Source organism: Melanerpes formicivorus, unplaced genomic scaffold (assembly GCF_026170545.1).
Source record: "Melanerpes formicivorus ecotype bairdi unplaced genomic scaffold, bMelFor1.0.p_v2 SCAF_29, whole genome shotgun sequence".
In the NCBI taxonomy this organism is placed as follows: Eukaryota; Metazoa; Chordata; class Aves; order Piciformes; family Picidae; genus Melanerpes; species Melanerpes formicivorus.
The window spans coordinates 7,746,119-7,765,434 of record NW_027142381.1 but is presented as its reverse complement, the minus strand read 5'-3'; the positions used below and the strand labels follow the sequence as shown (position 1 = coordinate 7,765,434).

The window sequence follows — 19,316 nt, the reverse complement described above, 5'->3', positions numbered from 1 at the left end:
GAGTACGTTGCACAACAGACATTCCAGGGTGATTTAAGCTGTTCTCTCTCTCTGAGGACACTACCACCATTGGATATTGATGCTGTTTAATGTTGTTTTTTCCTGAAGAGCAGCTGTCACCTCCTGTTCATAGGTTGAGCAGCTAATTGCAAGCTGCAGTAACTTACAGCCCTTGTATCTGTACCGTCACCCAATTGCTGCCACTTGAGCAATTGGGTACAGCTTGACGGTATTTGAACTTCACATGTGTTACTAAATGCCATTTTCTCTCTTGCAGTCATCTCTCTGGAGTCCTTCTTGTCCTTTTTCTTTCTTTCCTTCAGTAATATTAAATGCAGAGAGGAAAGGTCAAGGGGGTTTGCTGAGCTCAAGCATTTATGTATGGATTAGATGCTTTTAAATCTCTGAAGTATGGAGAAGAGACAGTAAGAACACAATAAGTGGAATCCATTTAAACAAAAAATCTGATGGAATTATTCTTCAGTTCTGCTCTGGTTTTGCAGCAGAGTGAACATGTTTTTGGTAGCTTCAAAATGTTGGATTTACAAATCATTTCAGGTGCGTGATGGAGGAAATCTTTCCTTCAGTAATTTAAAGTAGAGATGCAAAAGGCCTTTTGTGAAAAAGCTGTAATGCATGTTCTTTAAAAGAAAAACCCCAGAAATATCTTTGCTTAATCCTTTATTTCTTTACATTCTGCCTAGGGAATATACTGACAATATCACCTGAGGGGACACCCTTTACCCCATTTTTGGATGATTGCTCACCAACTTCTCTTTAAAATGAATTGTGGTTGAAATTATTAATGGAGTATTTGTGCAGTATAATTATCATATTTTACAGATGAGGCTTTAAGAGCACAACATGAAAAGTTCTAATCCATTTTGCCTGCACCATTTGAAGGACTGTATTTCCCATTTCAGTGTTCCCATTTCAGCGTTCACACTCTTTGGTGTGAGTGCAGTATTTCTGTGTGCCTTAGCCATTCTAATTCCTCCTGGAAATACCAGCAACACTTAACTATGAAATTCCTCCAAATATTAAGAAAAGGGGTCCAGTGAAGGAGGTGGCTGTATCAGTGGCTTCACTGAGAGAAAAGCTACATAAACTTTTTCCCTGTGTGACAGAGCCCTGGAGCAGGCTTCCCAGAGAGGCTGTGGGGTCTCCTTCCATGGAGAGATTCAAAACCCGCCTGGATGCAGCCCTGTGTGGTCTGCTCTAGGTGATCCTCTGGCTGGGGATTTGGACTGGGTGATCTTTCAAGGTCCTTTCCAGCCACTAACATTCTGTGAGTCTATGATGAGCTAACACTTTTTCCTCGTGTTAAACAATTCATAGAGGAGCTGACCCCTACAGGGAGGCCCTTGATTTGGTTGCTCGTGGTGCGCCTTGTTAAGAGTCCCTATCTTCAGCTGCTATTTCAGAAGTTTCAGGCATTGGAATGTGCTGCCTAGGGAAGTAGTTAAGTCACCATCCCTGGACATGTTTAAAGGTTGTTTGGATGTGGTGCTTGGGGATATGGTTTAGGGGTGAACTTTGCAGAACAGAGTTATCAGTTGGACTTGGTGATCCTGAGGGTCTTTTCCAATGTGAATTTCTGTGATTCTGGGGAGTTCAAACCAGTTTGCATCGAGTTCAGTTACAGTGAACTCCTGCACCTTTGTAGAACATGGGCTGCCATGGCAAGTCATGAAGTAAATCAGGTAAGATGTAAGAACATATAATTAGTGGGCACTTAGGAAGAATTTTGGCCTACCTGATGTGAGCAGAACGCCACCGAGGCTTTGTTGTTCACAGCACTTCTCAAGTGCTTTAACTGTAAGATCTAAGCTTCTCCCTGCCTGACTTCAGTCATATGCACTCTAAGCCCCTCTAATGCTTCCTTTGAAATGGGATTGTTTTCAGGCTCCTCAAAAATTCTAATTTGAGCCATATACTAGCATATAAACAATTAAGGTTTAGTAGATGTATAAGCGACTGAAAGATGTCTTCTAATGATGGCTATCAGGCAGTTTGAGGCAGAGGCTGTTTAATAGAGAGGTGATGAAGAGCTGCACAATCCCCTGCGTTTCTCCTGATGTTGCTAATGACACCAACAGCAAAGCTATTTCAGATAAAACAGGTTGGTACAAGGCTTGCTGTTTAATGTTGAATCCAGAGAAGTGCTTCTGCATGGGGGTTGGAATGGTGGGACCGACGGGCGTGGAGCTGCTTGCTTCATTTGGCCTTTGGTGGTGGTGGTGGTGATTACATGTGAGATGAGAAGATGCCAGTAGGCCTGTCAGAGCCATGAATCACAAGGTAAAGCAGAGAAGAGAAAGAACAAACCTGAAATCTAAAGAAATTTGTTGCAAGAATCAACAGGATGAAATATTTGGTCCTTTGTAATACTTCCACCATGTTAACAGTTGTAGGTAAAGGCAGCTTTTGAGTATTGGTTATTGAATATTCAGTCACACCCAAGCTGGGACTTCCTAGCACCAGATTGCAGGGAAATGTGATGCTCAAAATAGTTGAGCAAAGACCTCTCTCTGTATTTTGGAAGAAACTTCAGAAGAATGACTTCTTTTGACTCTCTGTCTTTAGCTTTTGGTAGAATTCTTTGTTAAACATAACAAATAATGCCTCAAATACATACAATTCGTGTCCATATGTTTTAATAATCAACTGCCATCTCTACTAATTATGCTGTCTTCTGATACGCCACTGATGAGAAAGCAACTAAAGAAGTGCTTCAGAATTAATTTAAAAAACCCCTTTGATACTGCTGTGGAGTTTTCTACATGGTGGCACTTTGTAAAACCTGGGGCTAGCAGTGGCTGTAAGTGGCTCCACAAAATGCTGTTTGGTTTCTAGGTGTGCTGGGTAAAATTTGGCTAGAGGTGAAGCTGGAGGTGGGGAGATTCAGGCTGGATGTGAGGAGGAGGTTCTTCCCCATGAGAGTGGTGAAGCCCTGGAATGGGTTGTCCAGGGAGGTGGTCGAGGCCCCATCCCTGGAGGTGTTTAAGTCCAGGCTGGATGAGGCTCTAGCCAGCCTGATCTAGTGTGGGGTGTCCCTGCCCATGGCAGGGGGGTTGGAACTGGATGATCCTTGTGGTCCCTTCCAACCCTCACTGATACTATGACACTATGATACTATGATTTCAGCATCAATTTGCTCTCAGTGTGGTACTCCCAGAAATCAGATATTTTTCTGTTAAGCTGTCACATGTGGCTGCAGGAAAAGCAAAAAATCTGCTGTTATTATTTTCACAATATCACAGCAGCACTAAGGTTGGAAGAGACCTCAAAGATCGAGTCCAACCTGTCACCACAGACCTCATGATTAGACCATGGCACCATCCTGTATGATCATGAAGATCAGTGTAGCATTTATCATCATAGAAATTATATGCATGTGTATCCATGTCACTTCTGCTTCATTTGACAACAAGACAACTCTTTAATTTCTTTTCATTCTGTATTTTTGGAGGAAACACATCTACCAGATTGTAAGCTCAAGCAGCTGAAATGTTATTGGTAGAGGTAGAAGAGGAATGCAGTCGTGTTCTACTCAGAAGTTAATCCTTGCTCCAAGATTTACATTTCTCCAGCTGAGCACATATTCATAGACTGGTCAAGAAGTGCAGATCTCTAACTTTTGTGTCAAAGGACTGTTTGCTTACACACAAGAGCAAGATTTAGTCCAGAATATATACCAGAAAAAAAACCCTGAAATGCTTCTGATCTGAAAAGTGGAGCTCCAGATGTACTTTTGCTCAGTGATAGCTATGGTCAAGTAAGCCTCGCAGAGAAACAAATCTCTTGAGACGCCGCTAATCGTCCTGTATTAACTAACTGGAAATATGATGGGACAGCTATGTTTTGTAACATGTGGTATGTCTCAGTCAAGTGGAAAGTGTGTCACACTCTAGTCTCTCTGCAAGAGCATGCCACAGCTGAAAAGCCAGCTTGTGCTATATTTTACACTTCAGCGACAGACATGCCACATGCCACAGAGCGAAGCGATGTGATACAACATGCTGCACTACAGAAAGGTGGGGTGGGTGGGTGGGGGGAGCCCCTTGTATGGCTTTGGTTAGCTTTCTGTGTTTTAAAATGTAAAGCCAACACGAACCCACCCGATCTAGAAAGTCTTTTCTGATGACAAGAATGGGTGATGGTTGTTATGCGCTGAGAACACAGCAGTTGAGATGCGTCACGTGCTGTTGGGAACGCAGAATGGGGGAAGAGCCATCTGCTGCCAGAGCTGGGGTCATTTGGAGGTTGCTAATTATTGTAGCATTTTTAAGGATTCCCCTTCCCTTTTATAGATCCATAGATTCACAGAATGGTTTGGGTTGGAAGGGACTTCAAATATCCTCTAGTTCATGGGCAGGGATACCTTCCACTACAAGAGGTTGCTCAAGGCCCCATCCAACCGGGCCTTGAACACCTTGAGGGAGGGAACATCCACAACCTCTCTGGGCAACCTGTTCCAGTGTCTCACCACTGTCATTGTAAAGAATTTCTTCCTGATTTCCAGTCTAAACCTCCCCTCCTCAAGCTTCAGTTCATTCCCCCTCATCCTATCACTACAAGCCCTTGTCAAAAGTCCCTTGTGAGCTTTCTTGCAAGGCCCCTTTCAGACACTGGAAGGCTGCTACAAAACCTCCCCTTACAGTGTTTTAGGTTTCTCTCTTTGAGCCAATGCTTATATTCTCTAGTATCTGTTATTAAAACACCAGCATGTAGTTAAAACAGTCTTGATTTTTCCAGTTGTGGATGCACAACACAGTCTTCCTGATACCTCAACTACAGCTGGGAAGCAAAGGAGCTATTGATTTAATTGAACCAAAGTGGACATAATAGATGTCAAAAGTACACAGAACTGAAAAAAATCTGTGACCTCCATCAGTCCAGAACATCTGTTCCAGGACTGTCAAGAAAATGTATGTTTTCACATTCTTCCCCCATGCAGCCCTAACTCTCTCTTCCCATATTTATCTGTTAATAGCATAAGGAAGTGTTGCTGTCTTGCAGTACTGGGTTGAAGTCAAAGCACTGTAAAATCTGGTATATGCTTTCTCTTTTGTTTTGGAAGCTTATTTTGTTGGTGCTAATGTTTATCAGTTCTGATCTCTTTAAAGAAACAGATGCAGTGTTTTGTGCTTGTAGAAGAGGAGAATGCAGGGTTTTTTTTCTTACAGAAAGCCTTATTAACCTCCAGATGAATTTGCTGATAGTAGATAAATTTTTTTTCTTCTGTTCTTGTTTGTGATCATTTCATACTTGTCAACAAGCTGGAACCTTTTAAACTGTTTTTAAGGGAAAGCTTTCTGCATATTACTTGTATCTGAGGGCTTTTTTGACACCTTTTAAAAAGAAACAGCAACATCTGGAACTAAACAATTCAACATAACTGCGGCTTTGGCCCACAATACTTTGCTCTGGGCGTTTGAAATGTGTCTGAAATTCTCATACCTAAATTTTAAAGGTGGGCTGGCAGCTCTTTTCCACAGACATGAGACTTCTGTGTTGTCTACTAAAGTTAGGATGTCCTGTCTGACACGAGTTGATATTAAATACTGCATTCCAATATCTTGCTGCATTATTACTACAGCACAGGCTCCTTTCCCCCCTCAGCTGTGCTCTTCCCCTAGTGCTTTTTGGATAACAAACCTTTTGAATAAGGACTTCACATGCTGTGTGTTTTTGTGAAGTGTCTCATGTTCGTGGCACTGTGATAAACGCTCGTTGTGGTGCATGTGTGTAGTATGTCCATTATGTGCTATTGTTATGATAAGTGGATGCACTTGATCTCCTGGAGGGGAGCGCTGGCCTTGCCACTTACAAGCGGCACTTGACAACTGATTCATGGGATGGTAATTAGAACAGCTTCACGGGAGTCTGTGTATCTAACACTCTCAACAGCAAATATCAGCTAGTGAACTCATAAATAAGGATAAAACAGGAGGGAAGAAGCTGTCTTAGAAGCCAACAAAACCCAGGGATTTGATAGAAGAAACTGAGGCTCATAAGCTTCTGAAATAGGGCAGAGACTGAAAGATGTGCAGAGAGAGAACAACTTATTTTTTCTCCTTCAAATAAATGAATTCCAAATATTAAGTCCTGGGGGGGTGGGTAGACCTGATGATCTCCGAAGGGCCTTTTCAACTCCTGCCATTCTGTGATGCTGTGATACAGAGAGTACAGAAATAGCACAGCAATCCTCTGGCATGAAATTAGCTTTTTGTTAGAAAAATATCTTCCTAAGGTCCACTGTTGTAAATGTTTTCCTAAGTTGGGGGTATCTTATCACAGCTCTTTGATTAAATTGATCAGAAGTTAATAGATTCTAAAAACAGAAGTGATTGCTCTTGAGAGGAACAATGTGCATAAGACCAAGTAGAGCATTTCAAAACCACTTCCAAATAGTAGCATGAGGACAGACATGAAGAATAAGGCAAAGAATTTACTTGCTTTACAATAAGCTTGTTTTAATGTGCTCTTGCCATTAAGTATTATTTGGACAGTATAGCAAAGCTTGTAATCATATGGCAATGTAATTTATTTAATTACAAGCTTTGCCTTTTAATGAAGTTTAGCTTCATTAAATGCTTTTAATGAGGTTGAACAAAACCATTTTTTGCTAAGACAAAATGGACATAACTGGCTTATGTAGATATGACATAATGTGGTTGCTTAACACATTTGTCTTCTGTAATTGATAGAATTAATTTAGACCTGGGCTTCTAATCATGACAATACAAATTAATCTGTAAGCAAGAAAGGTTCACACAGTACCGTACCTTGCAGTAAAAGGTAGTTTATTTTCACCCACCTGAGAGACAGGCAGACAAGATACAGGCAGTGGATTACAACCTTCAGGACCAACAGAGCACTGTTGAGCCTCAAGTTCTCTCAGCCCACAACCTGAGTTATGCACAGAGACCAAAACCAGTCCTTGCTGAGGCAGTGCTCAATTGTTTTAAGAGTTAAGACTCTGCACAATGGAGAAATCCCTTGCTTGTGAAATTGCAGAAACAAAATACTGCTAACCTTGAAGTCAGAAAACTCGAAGGGGAAGTGCTGAATGGAGTTTTTAAGCATTAGCATTGGTGAGATGTGGGGATCAACACTTCAGGAGTTGTTTTGATCTCTTTCATGAACTTCCCCTGAAGTTCCTTTGAGTGGAGTGGTACCTCTGCTCCCAGCCCTTTGTGTCTTTGTTCTGCCTACCTGCAATAGTGTTGTACAGGAACTGATGTGCATTAGGTCTCCTTTTATCCATTTCCTTTGTTCAGAACTTGCACATTGCACACACAGATGGCTGCACTCCTTTTTGTCTAGTGGTCGTTTTGGCACCATCACACAAGTCCCACCTTTTATGCTTTCCACACAAGAGCAAGCAGTGTGGTTTCCTTCTGGTATCTCTCTTTTGGGTATTCAGGCTGAGACTTGTAGTTTACCTGTACCCAAATGGTTCCTGCAGAGTTGATGACTGTGTGAAAATACTTCTGTTATATGCCCATGAGGATGGTGAGGTAAGAGGATAAGAGGAACTTGTTTTACTAGACCGATAGACTTGATCAAAATATTGGAGGAAGGCAAAAGAGTGAAGTTTGTATCTCTCGGTATTTAACACAAACACTTCAGAGCTGTATCAAATAATTTCCTCTCTTGTATTTAAAGGATTAGATTTAGCAACATGTGTCTGAGATTGGGACAGGTTTTTCTTATTTAGGAATAAGTGCTTCCATGCTTATTGCAATTTGTGGTACACTTAAAATGTCCCTGCTGCTTTGTGTTTTGCTGCTGCACACACATCTTGGGGAAGTGTCACTTTCTCAGAAATCTTACTCTGCTTTTCCTGCTTTTGAATGAATCTGTCAAGTACCAGCCACTGAAGTAAGAAAATTACTTACAGAGTTGAGTTTTCAAGCTTCATTGTGAAGAGCTGGGATGCAGAGAGCCGGAGAGTTACAGGAGGCTAGATGGCAAAAGTCTGAAGGAAAGCTTTTCCTTCACTGATGTTTAAGGAATAAATAATCACAGTATCACAGTATCACTTAGGTTGGAAACGACCTCGAGGATCATCGAGTCCAACCTATCAACACAGACCCCATGACTAGACCATGGCACCACGTCCAATCTCCCCTTGAACGCTTCCAGGGTCGATGACTCCACCACCTCCCTGGGCAACCCGTTCCAATGCCAAATGACTCGCTCGGTGAAGAACTTCCTCCTCACCTCGAGTCTAAACCTCCCCTGGTGCAGCTTGAGACTGTGTCCCCTTGTTCTGGTGCTGGTTGCCTGGGAGAAGAGGCCAACCCCTTCCTGGCTACAACCACCCTTCAGGTAGTTGTAGAGGGCAATGAGGTCCCCCCTGAGCCTCCTCTTCTCCAGGCTAAACAATCCCAGCTCCCTCAGCCTCTCCTCATAGGGCTTGTGTTCAAGGCCTCTCCCCAGCCTTGTTGCCCTTCTCTGGACACGCTCAAGTGTTTCGATGTCCTTCTTAAACTGAGGGGCCCAGAACTGGACACAGTACTCAAGGAGTCCTTGAAATTATTTGTTTGCTGTTTTTTTTGTTCTGATGTGCCTCCTTCAGAGGGCTTGAAAACAAATCTTGCAACGTAAAGTCTTTTCCACTTTATTGCATGCTAGTTAGCAACTGGATTGCTTTGGATGGCTACTGACCGATGCAAAAGACAGTGCAGCCAGTTTGTGTTGGGAACAGACTTCAAAGCTAGAAAAGCAGAACGTGGACAAATTCTGTCTTCAATAATAAGTAATTTCATAAAAATAAAATGATCTAAATGTTGGAACAGCTTACCATCAAAATAGAGAACTCATTGTTGCTCGGAGTCTTTTAAGGCAAGATTAGGTTGCTTGGTAAAAAAAACTAATTTCTTTGAGCTTCTGGGACTTTGTGTACATGGCCTGGAAAGAGAAGATGATTCTTTGAGTACTGAAATCTGTTAATCTGAGCAAACCTTCTTCAAGGCCTTGGGGAGAACAGAATTGCCTTTGTGGTCACAACATTCTAATAATATTACTCCAAAGATCAGAATCAAATCTCACGCTTCAGCTTTCCAGTGTAAAGGTTCAGGAAGGAATTTTTCCAGTGTACAATTAATTAACTCTGCAGTGTGCACTCTGCTTTTCTTCTGCTTTTCTTGCCCTTCTATGAAGCATCAGAGATGCTAGAACATCAGAGATGCACAGCTAGAACAGGTTACTGAGTAATCCCAACCACTGCCCTGTGCAACGGTAGATTTTTCTCTGTGTGTTAGATCAAGAGGAAAAAGGTTCAAGTTGTGCCAAGGGAGGTTCAGGTTGGATATCAGCAAAAGTTTCTTCACAGAAAGTGTTCTCAGGCAGTGGAACAGGCTGCACAGGGAAGCACCATCCCTGGAGGTGTTTAAAAGATGTTTGGATGAGGAGCTTAGGCACATAGCCCAAGAGTTGTGTACAGGGAGATGTGAGGTTATGGTTGGACTCGATGGGCTTAAGGTCTTTTCCAACCAGGTGATTCTGTGATTCAGTGATTCTGAAGAGAGTCTAGCTGTATATTCTGTGCAGGGGTATGAAATAGATGTTGGCCAACCACCTTCCATCTTGAGGTTGTTGTTTTTTTAAATGCCACAATTAGTTGGAAAATGCCTGACCTGAAGAGTGCCACCTGAAGGCCTGTGCTTAGCTTCCTCAGCAAAGGCTCTGGTTTAGTTTTATGCTTCTCAAACTTGGGTTTTTTTGTTTTCCTTTCTGGACTCATGAGACCATTCTCTAATTGATGTCCATTCTCTCTTTGAGTGGGATGTTGTGGGATGCAGCAGGGAGGAAAGTAAACACTTGTGAGCAGGCAGGGTAAGGTCTTTCTAGGCACAGAAAACTTTGGCCTGATGCTGGTTCCGTCAGTCTTCTCCTGTTGGCCATATAAAAAGTGGGTGTTCTGTACAGCGTATTTGTCTCTGTGTGCAAACATTTTACACAGCTTTTATAAACTGTGTGACTCATAGCTAGCAAAGCTGTGAAGAGGTGGTAGTTGTGTTGTGATGCATAAGCACAGATGTAGTCAAGTGCCAGCTGTACAAGGCATCTGTTATTTTTGTTCTATCCCTGCACTGCAATAGTCAAATAGAAGAGAAGAGCTGGAGTGTATTTGTGTATTTAATGCCAACCTTTTGAAGTTGTTGCTGAATCTGTGTCTCTTACCTTGTTGATACCTCTGCATTAAGCAGCTCTTTTAACTATCAGGATACAGCATGAAAATTTGTCAATAATCTCTGGGAGCAGTTTGCAAGTTTTAGTTGTGATAGACTTAATGTTATTACCAGACCACAAAAACCCCAAGTGTTTTCACATTCCTGATTTTATCATTCCTCTCCACATAATCATCACTGATACACTGAAATATGATCATAGAATCATAGAATGGTTTGGGTTAGAAAGGATGTTCAAGATCTTCTAGTTCCAATCCCCCTGCCCTGGGTTATGGACACCTCCCACCAGCCCAGGTTGCTTAAGGCCTCATCCAACCTGGCTTTGAACACCTCCAGGGAGGAGACATCCTCAACCTCCCTGGACAACCTGTTCCAGTGTCTCTCCACCTTCACTACACAGAATTTCTTCCTAACATCCAGTCTCAATTTCCCCTCTTCCAGCTTAAATCCATTCCCTCTCATTCTGTCACTACAATGATGAGGATTCATGATCAGCCAAAAGAAGGGTATGACAGAATATCAATTATTCAAGTGGCAGGATTATTACCCTTAGCATGTTGGAAGGAGCATCCTCTGCAGTTGCAGTCATGTAGTTAGCTATGTTCAGTCAAATCAAAATGGAGCTGCTCAAGACAGACTTGTTTGCTAATAATAATCTATATTAATGATGCTAATATTTTAGCTGTATCAACTTCTGGGCTATCTGGAAAGAAGGCTCTGTGTACTGTTTTATCCCAATAATTGTTTCTCCTGGGTAATACATGTGCCTAAATCAAAAAAAAGTTTGTCCACAGACCTTGCTGTGGATTGCTGCATTTTCTAGCAGCAATAAGCTTCTGATGGAGAGTAACTAAACTTGAGTTTCAGTGCTTTGAAAGTGTTTTTGAAAAGCCTTTGAAGTGCTTAAAAGGAATGAGTAGCACCTTCTAGTTATTAGCCTAAATATGTGCCTAGAAAAATGTGTATTTGGGGAAGGATTTCAGCAGGCAGAATGTCAAAACTGATTTCCCCCCCCCCCCCCATTATTTCTCTGGCAGTTGTCTTTCTGTGCCTGTATTGTTCCTCTGCTGTGTGTTATTGTATGCACCAGTTTATTACCTTGAGGTATCTGAGGTAAACTGTTTCCAACTCCGTTCCTCCAGAAAATTCTGGAGCAGTTTGAGCAGATCCAGAAGACAAGCAAGTGTTGTGTCAGGGATGGTGTTAAACTCTGTAAAATAAAGCAGATATGGGCAAGGGGCAACACCCTCTTTTACCAGTACTTAGTATATGTTTGTACAGCTGGCAATTTGTGCTCCTTCATATTCCTTGACCTAGAAGTAGCCAACGTTTTAATGCGTTCTTGGAGGGGGGGAAGAAAGGTGTTGCAGAAAAGAACTGCCACATCAAAGCTTCTCCTCAGCTTGTAAAATGGTTTCCACCACTACCTTCCTCAGCTCTATCAGAACACTCAGCACTTTCTGCCTCTCCAAAAGAAAGCAAGCCTTTTTATTCAGAAATGGCCTTCGAGCTTTATTTATATGAAAATGATAAAAGTGACACAAGGCAGTTGGAAAGATCTCTGTAGTTGAAACAAAAGTCCATCAGAGAGGTGATGTGAATTCTGTGCAATGTGCCTCTAGCAAATCAAGTCATGATTCAGCTGTTGCATGGGGTGAAGGGAGTACTCCCTTTAGGAGAGTGATACTTGGCAGAGGAGTTTTCAAATAGCTAGCATGTGCTCTTAAAACTTCTTGCCTAGCAAATGGCTTGTGTTTTGCTGGTCAGGTCTGCCGTTCCAAAGTCTCATTTGTGACAAAGGAAACTAAGAGCTTGGTAATCAGTTGCACAATACAGGTTCGTGGCCACTGAGGAGATCATAATTCAGTTTTAATCGTACCTTCCCCTAATGGAGAAGGCTTAGACTGACCCTTTGTTCTCCAGCCTTCTGCTCAGGTTGCTGGGGTTTCTCTTTTCATTTAACGTGCTAAACAATAAAGGGAGGCTGACATAGTTTGAAATAATTTTACCAAAAGCTTTCCTTTTCATTCAGATCTTCTTTCTATTCCCTTTAGCACGAGCCCACCTTACTGCTGTGTGGACCTCTATTCTCTGCGAACAGGGGAGATGGTCAAGTCCATACAGTTTAAAACTCCTATTTATGATCTGCATTGCAATAAAAGGTAAGGAGGTTTGCATTCTTTCTACCCCAGAGCATGCAAAATGTCAGTAATTAATACAATTTCTGGTGTCTGTGCTCCCTGACTTTATTATTTTCACTCTCCTTTCAGCATAGCTTTGGTTCTCCATTTCTCCAGTAGTATTTCAGTCTGAAAATGCCAATATGCTTCTCCAGTGGCTTTCATTTAAGAAGCTCAAAACATTTTGTGTCTGAAACCATTTAAGCTTCTTTCAGCTGTGATGTGGGTGAGCAGGAATCATTGGCATCCTCTATCATCCACCTACAGATGAAGAAATGGGATCATTGAGAGTTTAAAGAGTATAAAGCACTGAAAAATTTGTCTGTCTTCTCTGTGTTCCATTTCCATTGTTCTTGTAGCCCCCATCAGGTACTGGAAGGCTCTGATTAGGTCTCCCTGGAGTCTTCTCCAGGCTGAACAAGTAGAAGTTGCAAAGAAAGGCACACCTTTAATACCACAACCACCAAGGAGGTTATGTTGATGGTGTGAATGTTCACAGAAGTAAGGGATGGTAGTTTTGTTACCCCCACCAATCAGCTGCTTGGAGGATGTGGGTATGATTGTTATATCAAAAACTAGTTGCACTGAAGTGGTTGAGTTGGTGAGTTATGTGCCATGAATAGCTCACTGTTCCTTTAAAAGCTGTCAGAAGGAGTTCAGTACTTATCTGTGCAACTGTCCCTTGAAAAATTTAAAGTTCCCTTGTGTGCAGTGTGGTGATAGTAAATCTTTCCAGCCTGGCCTCCTAGCAGAGGAAAAAAAATCCAATTGTAAAAACAGTCAAAAGGCAAATCGCCACTCAAAGTTTCTCCCAACTCAAAAGTCTTTCCAGGTGCTAATGTTTCTTTTCCTAAGTGGTAAAAATGGCAAAGCTACTTCAAAGCCATGAGGCTGTATCCAGAGTAGATGCTTTTCTGCTCTGTATCAGATTCTGTTGCTATCCAAGGCAAGCTCACTGGTTCAGATTGAAAATGCATTAAGTGTGGCCAAGTGCAGCGCTAATGGTGCGTACCGCACTCTAATGGAGCCCAAAGTTTGGATTTAGAGTGAAACTGGAGTTGCAGAAGAATGGAAAACTGTTTATTATTTATGTATTTACCCTCTAGAACCATCCATCTGCTGGGGTTCATTTATGCAGAGAGACAGTGCCTCTTCAAAGAGCAGATAACACGAATCTGCAGGATCAGGAAAGATTGCCCTCAAATGCAGAGAGGTTCTCTGTGCAGACATTGCACTGTACACACATTTGAAGTCTGTCCATTATTTATTGCTGAACTTTCTTTTAGGCTTTGTGGGGGAAGTTAGAATTGACATTTTCTTTTGGTTTTCTCTCCTGCAGTGTAAGCAATTGTAAGAGGTGTCATTTAAGCAGAGGTGTCATTTAACTAAATATGTCATTTAACCAGCGATGTCTTTTAACTAGATCCACTGATTTGTCCAAAACTGATAGGATATGCAGAGTTGGGATTTGTCAATCCAAAGGGTGTGGGGAAGCATCTCTTTCACAATGAGAGAGCTACAAGCAAGTAACAATCATAAAATCATAGAATGCACTGGGTTGGAAGGGGCCTTTAAAGCTCATCTAATCCAACCCCTCTACGTTCAGCAGGGACATCCCCATCTAGATCAGGTTTCTCAGAGCCCTGTCATGCCTGACCTTGAATGTCTCCAGGGGTGGTGCCTCCAGCACCTCCCTGGGCAACCTGCTCCAGTCAATGTAGAAATCCTACATTAATTTCTTGTATGACTTAACACATCTGAACCCCTCTTGTTGAGTTATGAGTTCTGCCCTTTACTTTTGGCACACAAGCTGCTCTCTCTGGAAATGTCCCTGTGCTCCCAGTTCAAGCTCTGAAATGTGTGAAAATGGAAGATTGTTTGCCTGAAAATGCCCCCTGATTTCTACCTGCCAAGAGTGTGCACCTCTTGTTTCTAGAGGCAGGGCAATAAACAGAGCAGCGACTAAGTCCCAGGATGAGATGTTATAAACCAAGGAGTCCTGCAAGAACTGGAGATGCAGGACAATGCTTGTTACTTTGATGAGCTTCTCTGTCAGCCAAATGGAAAGTGGCTCATGTTACACCAGCCTCTTGAACAGGCTTCAGGAGTCATCCCGGGAGCTGTAGATGCAATCTCTGCCATTTGGCAAATGTGTTGGTAAAAAATAGCAGCAAAATCAATTAGCAGACACATAGATAAATTATGCCTGTTTATAGGAGCATTAGTGCAGCCTTCTAGGTGGAAATTGTGACTCAAAACTTAGAAGGCATCAGCAAGCATCATCTGGCTTTTGTGCTTTGTTTCAAGTAATCATAGAATCACAGAATGCCTTAGGTTGGAAGGGACATCAGAGATCATCTACTCCAACCTTCCTGCATGGGCAGGGACACTTCAACTAGACTTAGCTGCTCAAGGCCTCATCCAGCCTGGCCTTGAACACCCCCAGGGAGGAGGGATCCACAACCTCCCTGGACAACCTGTTCCAGAGTCTCACCCTCACACTGTTCCAATCTAACTCTGCTCTCCCTCAGCTTTAAACCATTCCCCCTTGTCCTGTCTCTAGACACCCTCATGAAAAGTCCCTCTGCAGCCTTTCTGTAGGATCCCTTCAGGTATTGTAAGGCAGCTCTAAGGTCTCCTTGGAGTCTTCTCCAGGCTGAATAACCCCAGCTCCCTCAGCCTGTCCTCACAGCAGAGCTGCTCCAGCCCTTGGATCATCTTTGTGGCCTCCTCTTGCCTCACTCCAACAGCTCTGTGTCCTTCTCATGCTCTGGACACCAGGACTGGAGGCAGGATGAAAGGTATTTCACAATAGGAGGGTGTACAGGTAGCAGTGAATACATAAACACACACCTCTGATTTTGCTGATTGACACAGATCCTGCTTCTTTTAACTGTATTTGGGTGCTGCTCTTCTTGGTCTGAAGGGAGGGAAAAAAAAGCCCTGCTTTTAGTAAATGAGATGGTTTAATAAATTTGCAGTGAGGTGGGCAATGGAATTACTTCAAATCTAGCTTCTGTTCTACCCATTGGTGATTTGATTGTTATTTGAGTCACTGTGAGTAATTCAGGAGCCTTGCAATTCCATTCTTTGTTTTTAATGGAGCTTTTACTGCAGGAGGTCTATCATAAATATGCTGTGTTGCTCTGTATCAGATCTGTGTACTTCCTGCAGTGAAGGTTCTGTGGTTGGGATGAGAGAAAATCCTCCATAACTGCCACGCGTTGGTAACCTGGCTGTTTATCACTGGAGAATTTATATTGATGCTTTTGAAATAATTACATTTGGATATTGAATCTTTAAACCAATGCATTTAAGGCCTAAAGCACACCTTCCATTTCTGTGTTTTCAGGATCCTTGTGGTAGTGCTGCAAGAGAAAATCGCCGCCTTCGACAGCTGCACTTTCACCAAGAAGTTCTTCGTCACAAGTATGTGTGAGGAGAATTGGCCTCAGCCTGGTGGCTGGGATGGGGGGCAGTGAAATGAAACAGATTTCTGTTACTGTTTGCTGGTTTTATTTCTCAGAGCAGATCTCCATGACTTCATTTGGAGTTTCAGGGAATCTGTTGCTTCAAGGAGACCCCAAGCGTTACTTTGTGTGCCTTTGGCTCTTTGGCGTATTGATCGTTGCTGTAACTGGCTTCTCACTGCTGGGAGAAGCAGCCACACTGACATCCAGAGGCAGCTTCAAAATGCCTATGTTTATTTTGCACAAATACTTGCAAAAGCTGCAGGTGTTGGAGTTGCAGGTTGGGCACATCAGCAGCAGCTTGAAATCACATTGACAGAGATCTGCCTGCTTTTCATTTTTTGGTGGCCCTTAGGTCTAAGTACAGTGGGTTGGGTTTTTTAAATGTATCTTTACTTTAGCAGGCCCCAAAGCTCAAGCAGGTCAGTAAAGTGTTAGAAGAGCTGTAGGCAGGTACTTGCCTTCAGCTGCTTTCACATCTATCTTGAGAATGATAGGGATAGGGCAGTGATTGTATCACAGTATCACCAAGGTTGGAAGAGACCTCAAAGATCATCAAGTCCAACCTGTCACCACAGACCCCATGACTAGACCATGGCACCAAGTGCCACGTCCAATCTCCTCTTGAACACCTCCAGGGATAGTGACTCCACCACCTCCCTGGGCAGCCCATTCCGTTGTGCTCATGTGCTTGGCACTGGTAAGGCTGCACCTCTAACACTGGGTTCACTTTTGGGTCTCTCACTCCAAGAAGACTGAGGGACTGACATTGAGGGACTGGAGCAGGTCCAGAGAAGGACAATGAAGGGTCTGGAGAACAGGTCTGGTGAGAAACAGCTGAGGGAATTGGAATTGTTCAGGCTGGAGAAGAGGAGGCTGAAATGGAGACTTCATTGCACTCTATGGCTTGCTGAAAGGAGGTTGCAGTGAGGTGGGGGTTGGTCTCTTCTCCCTCGTATCAGGTGGTAGAATGAGAGGAAATGGCCTGACGTTGTGCTGGGGCTGGGGGCAGGTGAGGTTGGACACTATGAAAAATTTCTCTCCTGCAAGAGTGGTCAGGCCTTGGAACAGGCTGCCCAGGGAGGTGGTGGAGTCCCCGTCCCTGGAGGTGTTCAGGAAATGTGTGGACATGGCACTCGAGGAGAACAGTTTAAGGTGCTCTCCAAAAGCTGTTCCTCCACTGTAAGTGTCCCTGTGCTGCCTCAACAGCTGTATCACAGTAACTGGTAGGTCAGTAGGGAAAAGGAAATGCTTTCTGCTGCTTGTGCTCTGCTCTGTCACAGGGTGTGGATAGGATTAGGATGTCATTTACCTGTTCCCAAGGCTGTGTGTGGTGTAATACCAAACACCAAGAGAGTATTGAGCAGGGAAAAAGTTCTTGGCAAGCCGTTAGTGACTTGGGCTTCTGTTTATCGATTCGAATGGCCTCTTAAAATCTGTAGATTACTGAGAGATCACCAGTTACTTTGGAAGGGCCAGGGTTTTGTTATCAAAAAGGAGAGTCTGAAATCTTCTGGGTGCATTTTTGTCATGACTGGAAAAGCTCTACATGATTCTTTTTTGATGCCTGTGTGTGTTGTGAAGAAAAATCTGCTTAGGAGAAGCTGTTTCTTGTGGTAGTTGGAAATAAAGCAGCTTCATGCAGTAATATTAAAGTTGCCAATAGGTGTCAGTTTCTTCCTATGCATGGATTTAAGATGCTGAGGAATCTGCTGGGCTTCAGTGACGAGAGACAAGTGGGAAAGGACTCGTTTGTGTCCGATGCCTTGCTCCTTTTTCTTGCACCAAAGAGAATTAGGCTACAAGCCTTAACTTTGTTTTTGATCAAAAGGGGGAAAAAGCATCAATCAGTCAGTTGAACGTGGGGTTTGGCACTCTCTGTGCTTGTCTACTTGCAGTTGTTGGTTTTCTTTCAAGATAAGGAAGAGAAAAAGGTACTGCAGTTTGTTTTTAACAATGAATCCAATGCAGTGTATTTGGAGGATCCTCTTCCTGAAGCCACATTTTGATGAGCAGTGTTGGTTTTCTGATTAGCAGCCATGGAACTTAGAGAGGATAAAGATAAAGCTTTTTAGAGATGCTTACCAATTAATTTGAACATTCAAACTCCTGAAACATCACTGTGCCCAGTGTGTTTCTCCAACTGTGCTGGGTTTTTTAACATGAGAAACTCAAAGATGTTCTCAAACTTGGTTCTGATTCTGGGCTTGCAAAGCTCAGTTACAGACCCCTCCTCATTTTGCACCAGGCTTTTTGGAAAGCTGCAGGACTCAGCCAGGAGTCAGAGCTGCTGCCCCCATAGCCCTTCTCTGTCACCTCCCCAGCTTGCCTGTGGCCAGAGGTGGCTGTGACTGGGCACAGAGATGTGTGGGGGTTTTTCCCCTCGATGAATGGGTTTCCTGGACCTGTGCTGGTGAATAGTTGTCCTGGGGATTTTGAAGCTTAGTTGTTTCACTTAATGGCTTATGCTATCAAGAGGGTGTTATGCTCTGGCATGTTGAGGCTGCAGCAAAGCTTTTGTCTAAGCTTTCAGGTTTTGTGTGTGCTGAAATCTCTCCGACCTAAGAGTATATCTTTAAATGCTTAAGTTACTCTGATGTGTTTGAAATTTGATGGAAATGAGCTACCTAGTTAGCTGCAAAGATTTTTGATAGTCAGCCAACTGGCCAGCACTGGGCTCTCTTGCTGTGCTTGGTTTTGTTGTTTGAATTTAGAAGGGGCAGTGCCAGTTTAAATTGGAGAAGTAGAAATCCCTGAAATGGAAGCTCAGCACAAAGTCTTCTAGGCCTTCTTGTTTCCTTTACTGGAGCATCCCAGCTCTGCAGGGGTCCCATCTGGACCTGCCTTCAGCTGGACAGTGGCAGTAGGAGTATCACTGGCTGCCCCAGAGAGTTTTTCACCATGAAGATTCACAGCTGAGTTCATCTGGCTGCCCTTGGTCAGAAGCAGTGGCATGCAAAGTCACAAATACTAACTGAGGATCACTAACTCTTGGAAGATATTTCTGTTGCTGTGTGTAAAGGAGAATCTCTTTTTTTCTCCCCCTCCAAGCAGATTTGGTGGTGGTGATGTGGCAATCACATCTTCCATCTGTATCAGCTAAGTGGCGTGGGAGCCCCAGAACCTCACTGAGACAGCTGAAAAGCAAACGTAGGCAGGCAGGAGCTCTTGTCCATTTTCTTGACTACTTGTACACAGAGATTAAATGCAGAGTGCACAATTAAAACCAGTGTCAGGAATTCTGAAGTTCAGTGTTCCTCAGAAATGCTAATGCAGCTGGGTTGCACATGAGCAGTGTTTGTCTTTCTGTTTTTGTTTCTGTGGTTGAGTGTATCCTTGTAATAAATACACCATAAAATATTCAGGATGTAGAACATGGTCAGGTTCATGCTGCTGTTGGAATGCTTAACTGCATTCCCTGATCTTTCTTGAGCAAATTTGACAGAGCACTAATCTGTTGG

General features: G+C 43.1%; 1 protein-coding gene across 11 annotated transcripts in view; it reads left to right on the top strand.

Moving 5' to 3' along the window:
- Positions 1 to 19,316, top strand: part of BCAS3 (BCAS3 microtubule associated cell migration factor) — a 383,738-nt gene that overhangs the window by 35,471 nt on the left and 328,951 nt on the right. For all 11 annotated transcript variants that reach the window (XM_068154852.1, XM_068154842.1, XM_068154844.1 and 8 more), the window contains exons 8-9: positions 12,260 to 12,367; positions 15,738 to 15,814. In XM_068154852.1, coding sequence (XP_068010953.1) covers positions 12,260 to 12,367; positions 15,738 to 15,814 — 185 coding nt within the window. The remainder of the gene's footprint in view (positions 1 to 12,259; positions 12,368 to 15,737; positions 15,815 to 19,316) is intronic.